Genomic DNA, 15,931 nt, shown 5'->3' with positions numbered 1-15,931 from the left:
TGGAGATGATTGGTACCAGATCTAGGCCTTCAATTCAACTGTCCCTTAGCTTTGTTTTTGCTCAAGGCTGGTACTCTACCATTTGAGCCACAGTTCTACTTCTGGCTTTTAGGTTAACTGGAGATAAGAGTCTCACAGATTTCCTGCCTGGGCTGATTTCAAACTGCAGTCCTCAGATCTCAGACTCCTAAGCTTTCAAGCATGAGCCCTTTTGTTTGTTTAAACATTGTGAATGAAGAAAAGTAGATCGCAGCAATCTGATAAGTTTCAAAGGAGCTGGTCTGGTACTTTTCAAAGATAGGATGAAGAATTTGATGTGGTGGCAGGTTACCTTGGCCTTTGGTTTCAAGAGGAATGGAGCATAGTGCTTCTCTGCAAAGGACGAGAGAGTCCACTTGGTGCAGGGGGGCTCAAGGCAGTGGAGGCTGGAGTCGGAGAACTGGGAGAGCAGGTCCCTGGTGGAGCTGGTACTCTCGGGGCTCTGGCAGCTGAGGGTGTCCTGGGTGACAGTGACGGGCTGTACAGATATCTCAGAGCGCGGCTCGGCAGTGGTATAGTACACATGCGTGTGAGGGTCGTACTCTGTGCGAAGCTGGACAGTGGACTGCATGGTGATGTGTGTTTCATGGGCGAAGCTGTGGCTGCTGTAGGGCGGTGGGGGACTGTAGCGGGTGTTACTGTGAGGCTCCGTGTAGGCCTGAGGTTCAACCTGAATCACTCTGCTGACACAGGGGCTGAAAGATGGGGAGTACATTGCAATGTATGGCTGCAACAAGGAGACTATGCCTTCATCTTTGTCAATGACAGATACTTCCCAGTTACATAGACAGTTTAACTCTGCAGACATCACCTAGTTGATGGAGTCAGAGACATAACCTGATTTCAGGGAGGCCAAATGAATGGTTAATCCTCAGTTTAGCTTGCTTGATGATGATGAACCCTTTCAAAGTCTAATCCCAACCCCCCCAAAAAAGAAGACATAAAAAGCAAACAAAGCAAAAACAAAAAGCAAACCACCACTAACCTATGGTTTTTCTAGGTAAGTGGTTTTTTTCATGCTTGCTCTTTGCTAATCAAGAGAGCTACCAAACACTCCCACCAATCAGCAGTACTGGTTGATGAAAGAGGGGGGGTGGGGAAAGTCTTCTCACATCACAATCTCAAAGATGGTGAGAAGATACGTTTGGAAAAGGGAAGACATATGGGGCCCAGAAGTCCCCTAGGAGCATCCTCTGTCCAGCATCTCCTCTACTTCCATCCATAATGCCAGTCTAAATCCTTCTTGCTACATTCTCTACTAAATCCAAGGATTCTTCCAACAGCATCCCTCAGTACCCAACCAAGAAAGGCCACACACAGCAGCCTGAAAAATGTACCTTGTAAAGCAGCAGAAAATATCCAATCTCCTGTCCTCACGTCGATATAAATCCATACTTAGAATTGCAGGAAAAATGAGCAGCACCATGGCAAAATTAAACACCACCACCACCGCAGCCTGGGAGCAGGAAAAAAAAAAAAAAAAGCTTAGGCCACCAATCACAACATTGCTTTGAAAATAAAGATGCTTTTTTTTTTTTGGGGGGGGGGGGGTCGGTTGTGGGGCTTGAATTCAGGACCTGGACACTGTTCTTGAGAGCCTCTTTGTGCTCAAAGCTAGTGCTCCACCACTTGAAATATAGCGTCACTTCTAGTTTTTGAATGATTAACTGGAGAGAAGAGTCTCATGGAGACTTTTTATGGTTTCGAACCATGATCCTCAGATCTCAGCCTCCTGAGTAGCTAGGATTCCAGGTGTGAGCCATTGGCATCCAGCTTAAAGATGCTATTAAACAGTGTTTTTCTTTCACCATCCTTCTGCACCAATTATTAAAGCAGGGGTAGAAGGTGGCATTTCTAGTGCACATCATTAAGAAACCCTTTCATTAAAATAGGATCCCATCATTCAGATCCTTTCTATTTTTAATCACTTGATATAGCAAAAATCAGCCTCTCTGTCTGGCTCTCTCTCTCTAACACACACACACAAACACACACAAACACACACACACACATACACACACGCTCACACAAACTGAACTTTTAACATCTGTTAGTAGCTTAACCAAATGCAATCTACAAAGGCAGAACAGAAAACGTGCTTGTGATGTTTTATTTCAAAACAGAAACATCTCCCTCCTTTTAGAGTATTTCTGAGAGTTTATGAAGCCCCAATTTTACACTTGAAATTTTGTACATAAAATGAATCAAGTATATCAAAACGTCACTTTTAAAACACAAAATAAAATTTCATATGCGTCCCCGGAGGTTGTAATCGGCACATTCCGAATAAGCCTCAAGGGTAGCATGTGGGGTGTGTGAGCAAGTAACTGCAAAGGTCAAGGAGAGTTAAGCAGAAAGAAATTCCTGTGTGTGATTATAGTACGTAGAATAAATAAGTACAGATTCAAAAGTCACTCCATAACCTAGAATAAACACGGGGCTAGATTCTGCAGTGCTTCAGCAAATCTCCTGCTGACCTAGTAAAAATTACAAAATTGGCCTGTTCAGAGGGGAGTCCACAGAAGACAGCTGAAAGGGCTGTCCTGTTCAGAAAAGCAGGGGCAGACACATACAGGGAAAATGGAACTGGAATGCTAAGTAGCCAACAAATAATCAGAAATTCGTTTGAAAATTAAAAACTCGTAGGAGGTTTTTCAAAGGAGCTCTTCTGAGACCTTCTCAAACTGGGAAGTTGGCTCAGGACAACGAAAGAGAGAACCAGGTTATAACTGGTACTTAACAAAGCCAAAGAGAACTACACAAAAAAGGCTTTTGAAAGGAATTATGAATTTATGCTCCAGGTGAAATAGAAAGCCCAAATTCTGCAGAGATGCCTTTAAACTCCCTGTCAAGTCGACAAAACCATCTAAAAATGTCCTAACCCCTTTTAAGTTAGTCTGGAAAACCACTCATCAATTAAACCATATTGAGCATGTTAATCACCACTCGGATGTATGCCCAGGCACTTTTAAGACTGAACAGGTTATCCATGAGACAGATCCTCTTCAAAGTTTAGTAGGGTGCTGGGCACTAGAATACAAAGTAAAACAAATTCCTGCTCAAGGACTGACATAGCTAGAGCTACAAACAAGATATAACTGAGGCTGGTGAGTGTAATGATAAAAGCAGAACAGCTAGAGAGTGGAAGGGAGGGAGGGAAATGAGAGTGAGAAGAGAGAAAGAAGGCCTGGGTGGAGAGAGTGATCAGTCATGAAGCTGTGAGCAGGGTTTAGAGAGCAGGATTTAGATGCAAGTGGGGTCAGGCAGGTACAAGGAAGGGACAGATGTTTCACTAGAGGAAACAGGATAGGCCAAGAAGGGCATATACCTGGCTCGAGTCACTCAGTATCACCAGGAAAAACCATGCCCATGGGAGACTAGGTAGTTAATACATGATCCATTCAGTTCCCATAGCAAATGGGAGGCAGACATTATTTTTTCTTTTTCTTTTTGTTTTTTATTGGCTGTGGGGCTTCAACTGTCCCTGAGTTTTGTCTTTTGTTTTGTTTTGTTCAAGGCTAGCACTCTACCACTTTGAGCCACAGCTCCACTTCCAGTTTTCAGGTGATTAATTGGCAAGTCACACAAACTTTCCTACTGGGGCTGGCTTTGAACTACTATCACCAGATCTCAGCCTCCCGAGTAATTAGGATTATAGGCATGAGCCACCAGTGCTTGGGCCAGACATTCTTAATTACCATTCAGACTCTATTCCCTAATAAAGACCTTAAGGCTTAGAACAGAATGAATGTTGCCCGTCAGAAGATATCCAGTGAATGAGATGTAAAAGGGAAAGTGAGAACTGGGAGGACATCTGGTCACTTCCTGAGAGTGTGCTTAGCTTAGGTTAGGACTCCTGGCCACAGGGAATGCCAGGAAGAACAGGTGTGATGCTAAAGGAGATTCTCCAGAAAAAAACTGTCATCCTGGGGGCTGAATCCTGTTCAGCTTTTTAAAATTACAGTCATATTTACAATTCAGGAATGGATGAATAAACTCTAGGTTTCTCACTTTGGGCAGAAGTATAAGAGGAGGAGAGCAGAGACTAAACTGAAAAGCCACATAAACATATACAAGCTTGCACACGTGGCCTGGGTGCTGGTCAGGGCAACACAGAGGCTTTTCATAGGGGCTGGGAAATTTTTGATACCAAAGCCTCATCAATCAGAGAGCTCTGACAGGCATCTTGCTGTGCCTACTGAAAAGGAAATGCAGAAATGAGCGCAGACACCCAAAGCAACGTCCCATCTAACTTACTTTCTAGTGATATATTACATATATATGGAACAACATTTCCTGAAAACATTAGAACTTTGACATCTCCAAGGTCCACCACAGTAATAAAATAAAGATTCTCAGTAAGACAGAAGGGTCTTTGCAGAAGCCAAAGGAAGTTTAAAAATGTTTAAGCAAATCAGAAAAGATCTAAAACTATAAGTCAATTCTAGTTACTGATACTTAAAGAGAAATCTTCCCACTCCCAGAGTTTCTAAGGCAGCCCAGCTGGGACACTTGAAGAGGGATCCCAGTCAAAAATCTTTTACCAGGCTGGAGTAGAGCATTTGACCAATACGTATGAGGTCCTGTGCAAGCAAACCAATATCACTGGGCTAACCAGCAGAGCTCTAGTGCGGAATATTGGTCTAGAAAAAGTGGTATTTGGACAGATGAATGATGGCTGATAAAGTGTGAAGACAGTTTCTTCAGGGAGGAGGAAAGAACTTAGTATTATGATCTGGCTAGAAAATGGAAAGTTGCACAAGGAAATCTACAGGTTATATGGATTTATCTCTCAGCAGAAGCACTCTGGGTCTTTCCCTTTTGATGCTTAATTTTGTAGCATCCAGAAAATATAAACATGAATGAATACCCAGAGTCACAAGTTAACATAGTAAAGGACAGAGAAGCTACAAAATGGTCAGTCTTGAATACCAATAAATATAAAAAGAAACCAGGGTGGCATTTTTGATAGCCTAAAGGGGAAAAATGCATACTGACACTGTTTCTCTCCCCCTCCCCCTCTTTTCCTGACAAAGAATGAGCCACAGTATCTGGAAAGCTATCTGTTTTTTGTTTTTGTTTTTGTTTTTTTAATAAATGAGAACCTTTGGAAGCAGGAGAAGCAATTTTCTGAAACTGAAACAGCAATGTGGCAGAAATGCAAAACCAACAGTACTCATTTCATCTCTGTAAGGTGCTTACCTTAGGAGAATTTAGCGTACTGGATTTTCTAAAGGCTACTCCTCACAAGGAAAACTCATGTAGCTTTCAGACCACCACACCATGGGATACCATTAAAGGAGAGTTTGCCTTGATGAACCATCAGTATGTACTGAGAAAGGAAGGAGAGAATGAGAGGAAAAGAAAAAAAGGAGTGTGAGCAGATACAGAACAGAGCAGATATAAGACAGTGAGGGAAGGTAGTGGAAAGGATAAAGAGTGAGGAGAGAGGGTCCTACTGTGAAAAAACAAAATAACAAACAAGAAAAAATACTCCAGAGAAACTACTCAGTACCAGAACCTGGTGCTCCAAAACAAGGCTGGGATGGACAAGTGTCTGGCGCAGGTGCTGGCGTATGTAACTGGCGGTCTAAAGCCCCCCGTGCCATGAATGTCATGGGCATTTCACTTAGCTCTCCTATTACTAGAGTTGGAGATTTTTACTTTCCTTGTGTTTCAGTCTCAGATTCAGATTAATTTCATCCAGGTCTACTTGCTATTTCTTTTTTTATTTTTTATGACAAAAGTAAGTCCTTTTCTTCCAGGCCTAATGATTATGTTGACTCATCATTTTGACAGAATTCTAACAACAAAACAAAAACCCAATTCATCCTCTACTACTTTTTCTTTGTGGTCACAATCCTGAGGACTTCTTGGTAAGAGTGAATCTAGCAGAGTGAACTGGATGTAGTAACAACAATTTAAGAAGTAATACCAAGGGTGTTTCCTTCCACAGTTGGCTATCTCACTAGCCACACATTAGTATGCATGAGACATGAAAGAAAGCCAATATCCCTTTAATCTTCTTTAGAAAACAGCTGAATTTAATTCACAAAACTTCAATAATAACTTCTGACATTTAAATGCTAGGCAACTTTGGGTTTATGAAGGCCATGTTTCAACTGCTTAGGAATCTACTTCATCTGCCAGGGGCTAGGTGGCTTGTGCCTATAATCCTAGCTACTCAGGAGGCTGAGATCTGAGGATTGAGGTTCAAAGCCAGCCCAGGCAGAAAATTTTGTGAGACTTGTATCTCCAATTAACCACCAAAAAGCCAGAAGTAGAGTTGTGGCTCAAGTGGTAGAAGACAAACATTGAGCAAAATAAAGCTCAGTGCCTAGGCCCTGGGTTCAAGTCTCAGGACCAGCATAAATTAAAAAAAAAAGAAAATCTACTTAATCTGCTGATTGTTTTCAGGATTCCTGTCCTGAGTTTCAAGTAGCTTTTAGGCAATTCCAGGAACTTACTCAAAGCATTAACTGACAGTGGTCACATCCCACAGGAGGGAACTAGCTCTCCATGCTTATACAAGCTGTCTCCTTGGGAAAATACTCTTGATGCCTCTGGGTGTGAAAGGCTTAACTGGACAAGAGTGAGCAAAAAAAGCAGTCAACATCTTCTGCTCAAAACAATGAGAGGCATGTTCAATTTGCTTGATCAGCCTAAAAAGGGTGTAGGGAACCCAAAGGAAAGCGAAGAGGAGTCAGGAAGGAACACAGGAGGAAAGGGAGGCGGGTAACAAACCATGCAAGAAATTCTCCAAGGCAGAAAACAGGCAATATCTCTTTGTAGAATGCTATCTGATATTCAGTCTTTGATTATTGTCTAGTCTGAGCTACATACAACCTTATCTTCATACATCAGGAAATGTCTGCACAACGGTATTGGGTTGGGGCTACAACTGCCTCAGGGAAGACAGAAGAATATGTAGCAGGAGAACAGCAGAGGATTGTCCAGAAGCAGAGAGGGGGCTGCAATACGGATGATTCTGGAGGATGACACAGTGTGGCCCCTGGTCCCATTTGACTTGAACAACACAGCACAAGTCTGTACAGTAACAGATATTGGGATTATAGGGTCTGAAAGGAAGGAAAGCTTAGATCTTTTTAAGAAAGAATCTAAGTGTTATAGCTCAAAGCACCTAACCCACTGAGCAACGCCAAATACTGGCATGTGCTTTATTCCAAAGCAGTAGTAACATAAAACACCTGAGTCAAGAATAAGCAGACTGGGGATGAATAAGCAGACTGGGGATGCTGACTGCCAAGGTACTGCTCAGTATCATCACTTTGCTACTAGAAACTCACCTGGAGAGAGAATGCTCGCAGAGCAGGAATTGGGATTAACGCAGCCATAAAGAAGGCAGTGACATTGCTGATGGAAGTGAGGGCCACACTGGCTCCTGTGCGCTTGAGGCACTCCCCGGTCCTGTCCTGAGGAGGAGAAATCACGGCGCTGAGAGCTGCACTGGGCCTGAGCTGCCCCTTACAGCACACACACAGCATGGACAACATGGACAGCATGGCAAAAGAACACAAGTATAGGTTCTAACGCTGACATTAGAAGACAAGCATTAGGTACATAGCTGCCTTAACCCTGTCACCAGCATTTTTCAGTGCAACCTCTGTTGTCAAGTTTTCTTTAGCTTGGTAGCTAAAGCTCAAAGTTGTGAGATAACAATTTAAGTGGAGACAAACAGAGATAACCTCAAGGTAGCAAATGTGGGCTATGGAAAAGGGGTAGCAATTAGTGCATAGCATTGCATTAAAACACTCAAAGGGAGCATTGGGGGGTCCCACTGCTAACCCAGGTCCTGTGATTCTTCCTGCTTGTTTTATTTGTTGTCTGACTAGGGGCTGAACTATTTCCTGAGCTACATGGGGAAAAAGATTTCTTTTTTGAAGGACAAACACTATGAAAACATAGGAAACTAGGAAACTTCAGGTATCCCCAGAGTTTTTTCTTTTAGTTTGCTATTACCTCAAACGGGATCCTTTTATTTTGTCCTGTTTCACTAAATGCATGTGCCAAGAGAAAAACATCATCCACACCAACACCAAGAGCAAGAAATGGCAAAACCTGCAGTGAGAACAGAACACAGTACCATTAGACCAGGAGGATCCAACGCAGATCACCTGAAAGCTATTTGAACAATGTCCTCAGTGCTCCCTAAGAGCCTCCTCAAGGGGAGTTATTTTAACTCACAAGGAAGGATTTATTTTATCTGAAAATTTATACCCCCTCCCATACCAAGTCTCTCAGTTTCAACTCATGGTAGCTCTAATATGCTTTGACTTCTAAAGCCCAGGTACTTCATTTAAATTAACAAAATGAGAAGCAACCTAATTCATCTAAATTTTAGATTCTAAAGCCATGGTTCCTAAGAGTGACCTCTGGCAAACATCACTGGGATTGATTAGATGCAAACTCTCAGCTTCCACTCCACACCTATACAATTAAGCACTTTGGACATGAGATCCACCAATCTGAGTTTTTACAAGCTCTTTAAATGCTCCTCAGAGCTTGAGAAAAAAGGTCCTATTTCTCAAGTGGAAGCATCTCTACTAATCAACGAACCTTGTAGATTTCTTTTTTTTTGGGGGGGGGGGTCCGGTCGTGGGGCCTGAACTCTGGGCCTGGGCGCTGTCCCTCAGCTCTTCAGCTCAAGGCTAGCACTCTACTACTTGAGCCACAGTGCCACTTCTGGCTTTTTTCTTTTTGCTTATGTGGTGCTGAGGAATCGAATCCAGGGCTTCATGCATGCTAGGCAAGTGCTCTACCACTGAGCCACCTTCCCAGCCCCCTTGTAGATTTCTTACTGCTTCCCTCGTGGTCCACTGAGATCCAGCCTGCCCCCGAACAAGTAGTATTCCAGTGGGAAGCACACAGGGGAGGAGTGAGTGGGCTGAGCCCAGCTGGGGTGGGGAAAGTACTGGTCAAGAGACTGAGGATGAAGGGCTCCTATAGTACCTGAGTTGTTGCAGCGTTAAAGGAAATCCCGATCAATGAGCACAGGCCCAATCCTGCAGCCACTGACAGTGCAACCAACAGGACGCCAGCCAGCCCCACGGCACCCTGGGACTTGGAGCAGTCCCAGCGCAGCATGGTTAAACAGGCATAGGCAAGCTGCAAGCAGAACAATGGGGTAGGGGGTGGGATGAAGGAATGGAGGGGAATTGGAGGAGAAGAAAAAGGTGGGGGGGAACACACAAAACAATAGCCAAACATTAGAATGTATAGTGATTCTAATGTTTCCCCCCACATACCCATCATCCCAAATCCAAAGGTAGAACTTAGTAAATCCAGCAATCACAAAACTTTACAAACTTCACACAAAATGATGGAGGAAAAAATGCTTTACATATGATTACTTATTTAATCCATTATGAAACTGAGTTCACTATCTTGAATGCAGGAGTATGTGAAGAGCAGGAGTGGTCATGAAAAGGTAAAAACTAAATCAACCAGACCGGATCAAACCAAAACAAGCCCTCCACCCTCCCTCCCCCCATCTTCCAGACTAGAATTGATTGTTACCATCAGTAAGTAGCCACTGGCCACTCGGATGACGCTGACATCAGAGAAGGATTTTAGAATGTCGTCCAAGGTTGTAGTGGTGAAGGAAAGCACCTTTTGAGTGGAGTTCTGGGCAACACTTTGATGAACAACCTGCAGTCACAATGTAAGACTACGTTTCCAAGTGTAACTACAAGTTTCAACCAGATTCAACAGAACAGGCCTTGGGTGACCCATCTCTCTCTTTTTTTCTGAGGCATTAACAAAAATTTCTGTGTGGCTCAGGTGGACAGAGCAGTGAGAGAGGTGGTTGAACTGGAACTCATATTAATGGACCCTGAGTCTGGGACAATGAGGACTGTTGCTAATCAGGAGAGAATGGGTGTGTAGTGAGCGGTATAATCAGAATTCACTTAGAGTGCTTTATTCACTTCAAACCTAAGACTCTTATTCTCTCCTCCATACCCCTACAACTAATTTGTGGTCCCATCAGTTTCCCCTAATCCAAAACAACTCATTCTTAGAGGCGCTGTCCCCCCACCCCCATTTGCTGGCCACTTTTAAAAGGTCACATGCAGCTCAGTAGAGGTCACTGCTTGGGAAACAAAGGCCAGCCCTTGTCACATGACCTGACCAAGGCGCCTGCAGCTGTGAACAGTCTATGCCTTGCTAATGCTTTCCAGACACCTTTCCTTGCTCACCAAGTGTTTAAGCACTGTTAATTCATGAGCTCTGGAGTTCACAACTGGTGATTAAATGTATTTTTGGCGCATCCCAATTAGAATGAGTGTTTCTTAGACATTATGTTAAGACTTTCAACACCCGGGAAAATAAAAACAAGTTTGCATCCCATCAAGTTCCTAAAATTATAATCTATGTTGAACATAAATCTAGCCTGGTGGTGAACATCTGTAATGCCAGGATTGGGCAGACTGAGGCAGCTGGATCTCAAGTTGGAGGCTAGCTTAGGCTATCTAGCTGGCCTCCAAAAACAAGCAAACAAAAGGCAACAATAAATTTTAAAAACTAAAGGTAGAATATTTTCAAAAATGATGAAAAAGACTGTAGTAACTAACAAGTATCCTGGATTCAAAGGTGGGCTCACCTCTACGTATGTCCTCTGCCAAGCTTCTAGGATAGCTGCTGCTTTGTTCTCGTTCCAATTGATGTGTGAGACATAGTCGTAGCCCTTGAAGTGCTCGTACATTTGCTTGGGAGTCATTAACTGGAACATGGTCTGCAGGGCGTGGGCGCTGTGATGGGGTGGAAGGGGTGGGTAGGCATGTCAACATTCTCCAGAAGCAGTTTCCACTGTGTGAAAATCCCAACTGAGCCCCTCCCCAACTCTGGTGGAGTCCTTTCTTTCTTACGTGAGCACATGTTTCCATTCAAACAGGACCAGGATGGTTATTTTATTAAATAGATTGATGTTCCATATTAAAGGTGTAACCTTACCAACCTTTTACAGATAGACCCCAAAATTAAATTAATAGGCAATTTCCTTTCTCAGTTTCTATTCCATAAAACAGGAAGGGGAGAGGAGTAGATAGCTTGACCAGATACACTGGGCTCAGCCACGTACACTAGCCATGCAGAAATCTCAGACATTGGCTTTCCCAAGGGAGAAACCTCAGACGAAACACCTGACACTTGGCTGACCACGGTCTGTGAGTACACAAAGGATAATGGATAATTCTTATTTAGCCTTTATTTCTTAGTCTTTTCCTTTTAACAGTATGTGACATTACTCAGCTCACATTATTCAATTCTATACACCAGGACTGGGGTTTCCGGCTTGCTTGATACTTGCCTTTACATCACAGGCAGATCTAAAAACCTTAAAGTCAACAACTATAGTTTTGATGAAAACTACAAATCTATCCTAGAAAAAATTCCCCACAAGTTACCTTTTTCAAGCTGGTCTGGTTTGCTAATATTTCCTAATATTCAATTTCACTGCACAGCTAGCTGGGGTAACAGTGAAGTATGAATACAAATAGACTTGCAGATGTCAGAGGGGAAGTGGTTTTCAGGAAAGGAGGAAAAAAATGGATGGCTTGGGTTTTACTCTATGTGTTAGATTACCTGACAAGCTGTCCAGTGCTGTTCTTGACTGTACCACCCACAATCAGCTCCTCCTGCCAGTGCATATACTTTTTGGATAATCCATGACATCCACCATTCAAAACAAGGGCCATATCAAGAGGCTAAAATAAAAAGACAGCCACATAATTACGGGAATTAGTAGGCAGGTCACATGCCTTGTTAAAATCCAGTGCATTTAAGGGCTTGTTTGTTTCAGAGAGAACATTAATAACAAGACTAATGAGAGGCGTATGGCAAATCTTACAGCAAAATTTAGCTCTACAAACACACTTAAATCTATAGGCAAAAAAAAAGGTTGTGAAGAATGAAATCTTTAAAATGAAAATAATCAAGAGAACTATAAATGGAAACAAAAGCAGCTTTTCTCTGGCCCTTGTAAGAACAATCACTGAGCAAACTCACTCTGGTTGAATTTTTGTTAGGGGCTGTGGCGGGGCAATCGGGATCGGCTGGATTGAGGCAGGGACGGTCCATATACCCATGGCCAACTTCAGCCTTATTCAGCATTTCCTCCCAACTGTCCACTTGATAGTTTATTTTCTTTAACTCTTCTAGGAATTCCAAAGGGTCAAAGTTGGTCCACCGCAAAGGAGGTTTACCTCTGTGAAAGAAATCAGGGGGTGAGACTGAAAAAAAAGCAGCTCCCTGAACCATAGGACAGGAAAATAACATGTCTGCATGCTTTACATCTGTGTATTTTAATCAGCTTTTGGTAATAATGCTGCAATGTGGAGACTCTATTTGATATAAATTAAATGAACACTCCTTTCCAGTATAGCTGCATGAAAACTCAGGTCAGGAGAATAATTCATAACTGAAGCTGGAAAGCAGAGGTCTTCCAAGTGAACAAAAGCATCAGAAAATCTTAATTACCAGAATATTACGTTCATTATCTTTAAAAAGAAAAAAAAAACAGCCAATGGGTACTTCTAAGCAGAATACTGAGATCTAATTTTATTTTTAAAATAGAATCACAATGTCAAATTAGCACTTGTCTGCCTAATAAATGCTTTGTAAATGCCATCAATCAAAACATTTGATCTCTGTTACCTTGAACAGTTCCATACTTATGAGCTCTCTCCGACAGCCTGGCAGTAAGGCAGGAGAACCCCCGTGGCCTCTGCCATCACCACCATCACAGCCACTTCCCCCCACACTCACTTTTGAATTTGTGCTGTTGACAGACCAGAAAGGCTTTTGGCTGCCTGTTATGTGGTTCAAACCACACTGTAGCTGCTTAACCAGGCTGAAGTCATTATTCAGAATCTCCCAACCAGAAAACACAAAACCCCTTATTTCCCATCTAAAACTGTACACTGAGGGTCAGGGGATGGCCACTGCAAATTGCTTTTGCAGATATGTGCAAGCCAGGATGGAAACAATAACCCAAGCACTCACTCTTGCATAATTAACTGAAAATGTCTACCCTGATTAACGATCATTGTTTAAATGATGCGGTATGTATAATATGCAACTGCTAGACTAGGAAGCATCCTCTACCATGACCTTCAAAGATAGTGCATTTCTCCTTTAAATGTCATTAATGTGATCTGAAGAAGGGTTAATACTTTACTTCCCAGGAAGATCTCAAAACTTAACTTTAAATATTTAAACTTTGCCAGGTACCCAACAATACTCCTCTTAAAAAAAAAAAAGTTGAACGTCTTAGTGCCTGGTCTGCATAACTGCAAACATTTTATAAAGAGTTAAAAAAAAAATCACACATACTCTGCAATAATTTGCATTTTATTTGCATATAAATAGACTGGTAAAAGTGAATGAAATTTAATGATGCCTACAGAACTTTTTTTGAAAAGAGGAGAAACATTCGGCTGAAATCCCTTCTTCTCCCCACTATTCATTCAAAAAAATGCACTTGGAATTTCAATCGTTTTATTTCTTGTCCAAAACTGAAGAGAATAAACAATGATAAGCAACATCAGAAACAGAGACCTAGAGTTTAGAACTGAGAAGACACAATTATATCTTCATACTTACAGGAGGTATGCTGTCCCAGACTGTAATTTTGCCCCTTCCCAGAAGCAGTCCAAAGGTGTAATAATTAAACAAGGGTAAAGGTATTCTATTATCTGTCAAAGTGGAAAAAAAAAAAAAAAACAGGCCATGCATTAGGCTGACAACATATTTCTTGGCTGTTTTTGAGAATTTGAGACCTTTTTTACAAACAAGAAAATATACCTGATCCATGTAACCTGTTTCCGTGATAAGTTCTCCTGATTTGTAGCACAAATGTTCCAATTTCCATTGCCTATTGGAATGAAAAGCAGAGGCAAGATTTTCTTAATAATAAAGGAAATTAGTGCAAAATCAGAACAAGAGAACATATGAAAAGAATAGCAATTTCGATCACTTTTAAGCATCTGTCAAAACGAGCAGAGCATGTGCCAAGTACAGACCCAGCAAGCTTGCTTTAATGAATAGATAATACTCAATTGTAATTAACATGTTGGGTGTTTATGTAAATGAATGCTACCAAAGTACTTGAAAAGTCTTGTTTTCTTAAGTGTTCTCCCAATAATCTTGTTTACACCATTAATCTGCTTTTCTACATACATTAAACAACTTCAGGCAGCCCAGCTGAATTATCAAATTCAAAATAAGTAGGAACTAAATTAGTGAGGATTATAATAATGTATTGATATAAATTCAGAGGGAGGAGTTTTTAACTGTTCTTTTTATTGGCAGATAAAGTACTCATAGGTAGTATTTAAAACAAACTTTTTCCTACTTTTAACCCTGAATGTTACAAACACCTGCCAGGTAGGGTATACTTATCCTCTCTGCCAGTCTTGTTACAGAAAAACATTAAACGTATTGACCAAGGATTAATTCAAAGGTTTACTATGTTTAAAAGAATGGTATATACACCCATGCATTTCTGAATGTATTAGGTAAATAATGCCCAATTTGAAAAATAAGAGGAAATGACTTAGAAGGTGTGAAGACAGGATGAAAGATTCTCTCCAATCTCCCCTATTTTACTGGTCTCCTATGAGAGGCCTGATGTCATCTAAAGGAATTGACTTTGCCCTTTTCCCTGGACCCTCTCTCAGAAATCTCCCATCTGTCTCTCAGTGCCCTTTTGAAATATCACCTTCAACACATGAAAATGACCGCTTTCTCTAGAGAAAGCTGAAATTTTGTTTGACACCTGGAGCCTATGTGGCAAGATTGCCCATGTTTGGCTGGTGTCGTGCCTATCTATATAAATGTCATTTTAAATTTTTTTTATTGTAATGATACTGTACAGAGGGGTTACAGTTACATGAGTAAGGTAATGAGTACATATAAATGTCATTTTTCTCTCCAAGAGCTAACCCTTTTGCCTTCCCATCTACCTGCTCATGTATATGTGTGTGTGTGTGTGCACACAAAGATATGAATTTTAATTCTGTACATCAACATAGAGTAAGCAACATAGGAGGTTCTCAGTTCCTATTTCTTGATCAACTATTATTTAATGCTTGTTTGAGAAGGGTTACAATCACTTGTCTTGGAGCCAGAAGAAAAGGTCTAAAATCATATAAACCTGGATGAATAATCACTTTTTTAACTAGAAAATGTATAGACGGAACTAGGTATACATTGATAAAGTCCATTCCAGTGCTGCCAGGCACAGGTGACTCATGCCTGCAAACCCAGTTGAAAATGGGCTGGTCACAGTTCCAGGCCAAACTGGGCAGAAAAATTAGCGAGTCACCTTCTCAACCCCGTAGTTAGGTGCAGTGGTGCACACTGTCACCCCAAACTATATACTAGACTGACGAAGAGAATCAGGTTATCAGGCTAGTCTGGGCAGAAAATTTCACAAGACTGCCTCCATGAAGGGAGGTTGGATAATATAGCGCCTGCCTGCAATCCTAGCAATGATAGGAACTCTTAAAGTAGGCAGACAGAGGCTCAGGTGTATGCCTGGAAAGGCAACAAGACCCCATCCTAAAAACAACCAGGGAAAAAACAGAAGTATGGCTCCATAATATTGTGCCAATTTATCAATCACAAGGCCCCCAGTTCAAACTCCAGTTATATCAAAGAAAAAGAAGAAAGTTCATTCCAATGCATAAAATCTCTTAGCTAAGAATTCATTTTCCAGAGCTTTGAATCTTGTCCTGAAGCATGTAAATGAATGACCAGGTCCCTCAGAGCTGGAGTCTAGCATATTAGGCACATGTGTGCAAGGCATGTGTAGTGACTCAGACCACCATTTCCAAGATCTTCACAGGGCCTTCACTTGAAAATTTTGCCAAAT

The 15,931-nt window shown here is 41.7% G+C and overlaps 1 protein-coding gene across 2 annotated transcripts in view; it reads right to left on the bottom strand.

Annotated features, from left to right (window-relative positions):
• The window catches only part of Ptch1 (patched 1), a 63,744-nt gene that overhangs the window by 25,373 nt on the left and 22,440 nt on the right, over nucleotides 1–15,931 (bottom strand). For both annotated transcript variants that reach the window (XM_042686941.1, XM_042686942.1), the window contains exons 4-14: nucleotides 13,861–13,930; nucleotides 13,660–13,751; nucleotides 12,064–12,262; nucleotides 11,641–11,762; nucleotides 10,661–10,808; nucleotides 9,577–9,708; nucleotides 9,010–9,165; nucleotides 8,020–8,118; nucleotides 7,347–7,472; nucleotides 1,377–1,495; nucleotides 332–734 (exon numbers count right to left, since the gene is read on the bottom strand). In XM_042686941.1, the coding sequence (XP_042542875.1) occupies nucleotides 332–734; nucleotides 1,377–1,495; nucleotides 7,347–7,472; nucleotides 8,020–8,118; nucleotides 9,010–9,165; nucleotides 9,577–9,708; nucleotides 10,661–10,808; nucleotides 11,641–11,762; nucleotides 12,064–12,262; nucleotides 13,660–13,751; nucleotides 13,861–13,930 (1,666 nt within the window). The remainder of the gene's footprint in view (nucleotides 1–331; nucleotides 735–1,376; nucleotides 1,496–7,346; nucleotides 7,473–8,019; nucleotides 8,119–9,009; nucleotides 9,166–9,576; nucleotides 9,709–10,660; nucleotides 10,809–11,640; nucleotides 11,763–12,063; nucleotides 12,263–13,659; nucleotides 13,752–13,860; nucleotides 13,931–15,931) is intronic.

Source organism: Dipodomys spectabilis, unplaced genomic scaffold (assembly GCF_019054845.1).
Source record: "Dipodomys spectabilis isolate Male_0828 unplaced genomic scaffold, ASM1905484v1 ptg000098l, whole genome shotgun sequence".
Classification (NCBI taxonomy): Eukaryota; Metazoa; Chordata; class Mammalia; order Rodentia; family Heteromyidae; genus Dipodomys; species Dipodomys spectabilis.
Note: the sequence above shows the minus strand (reverse complement) of the source record. Positions and strands in the feature narration are given on the sequence as shown.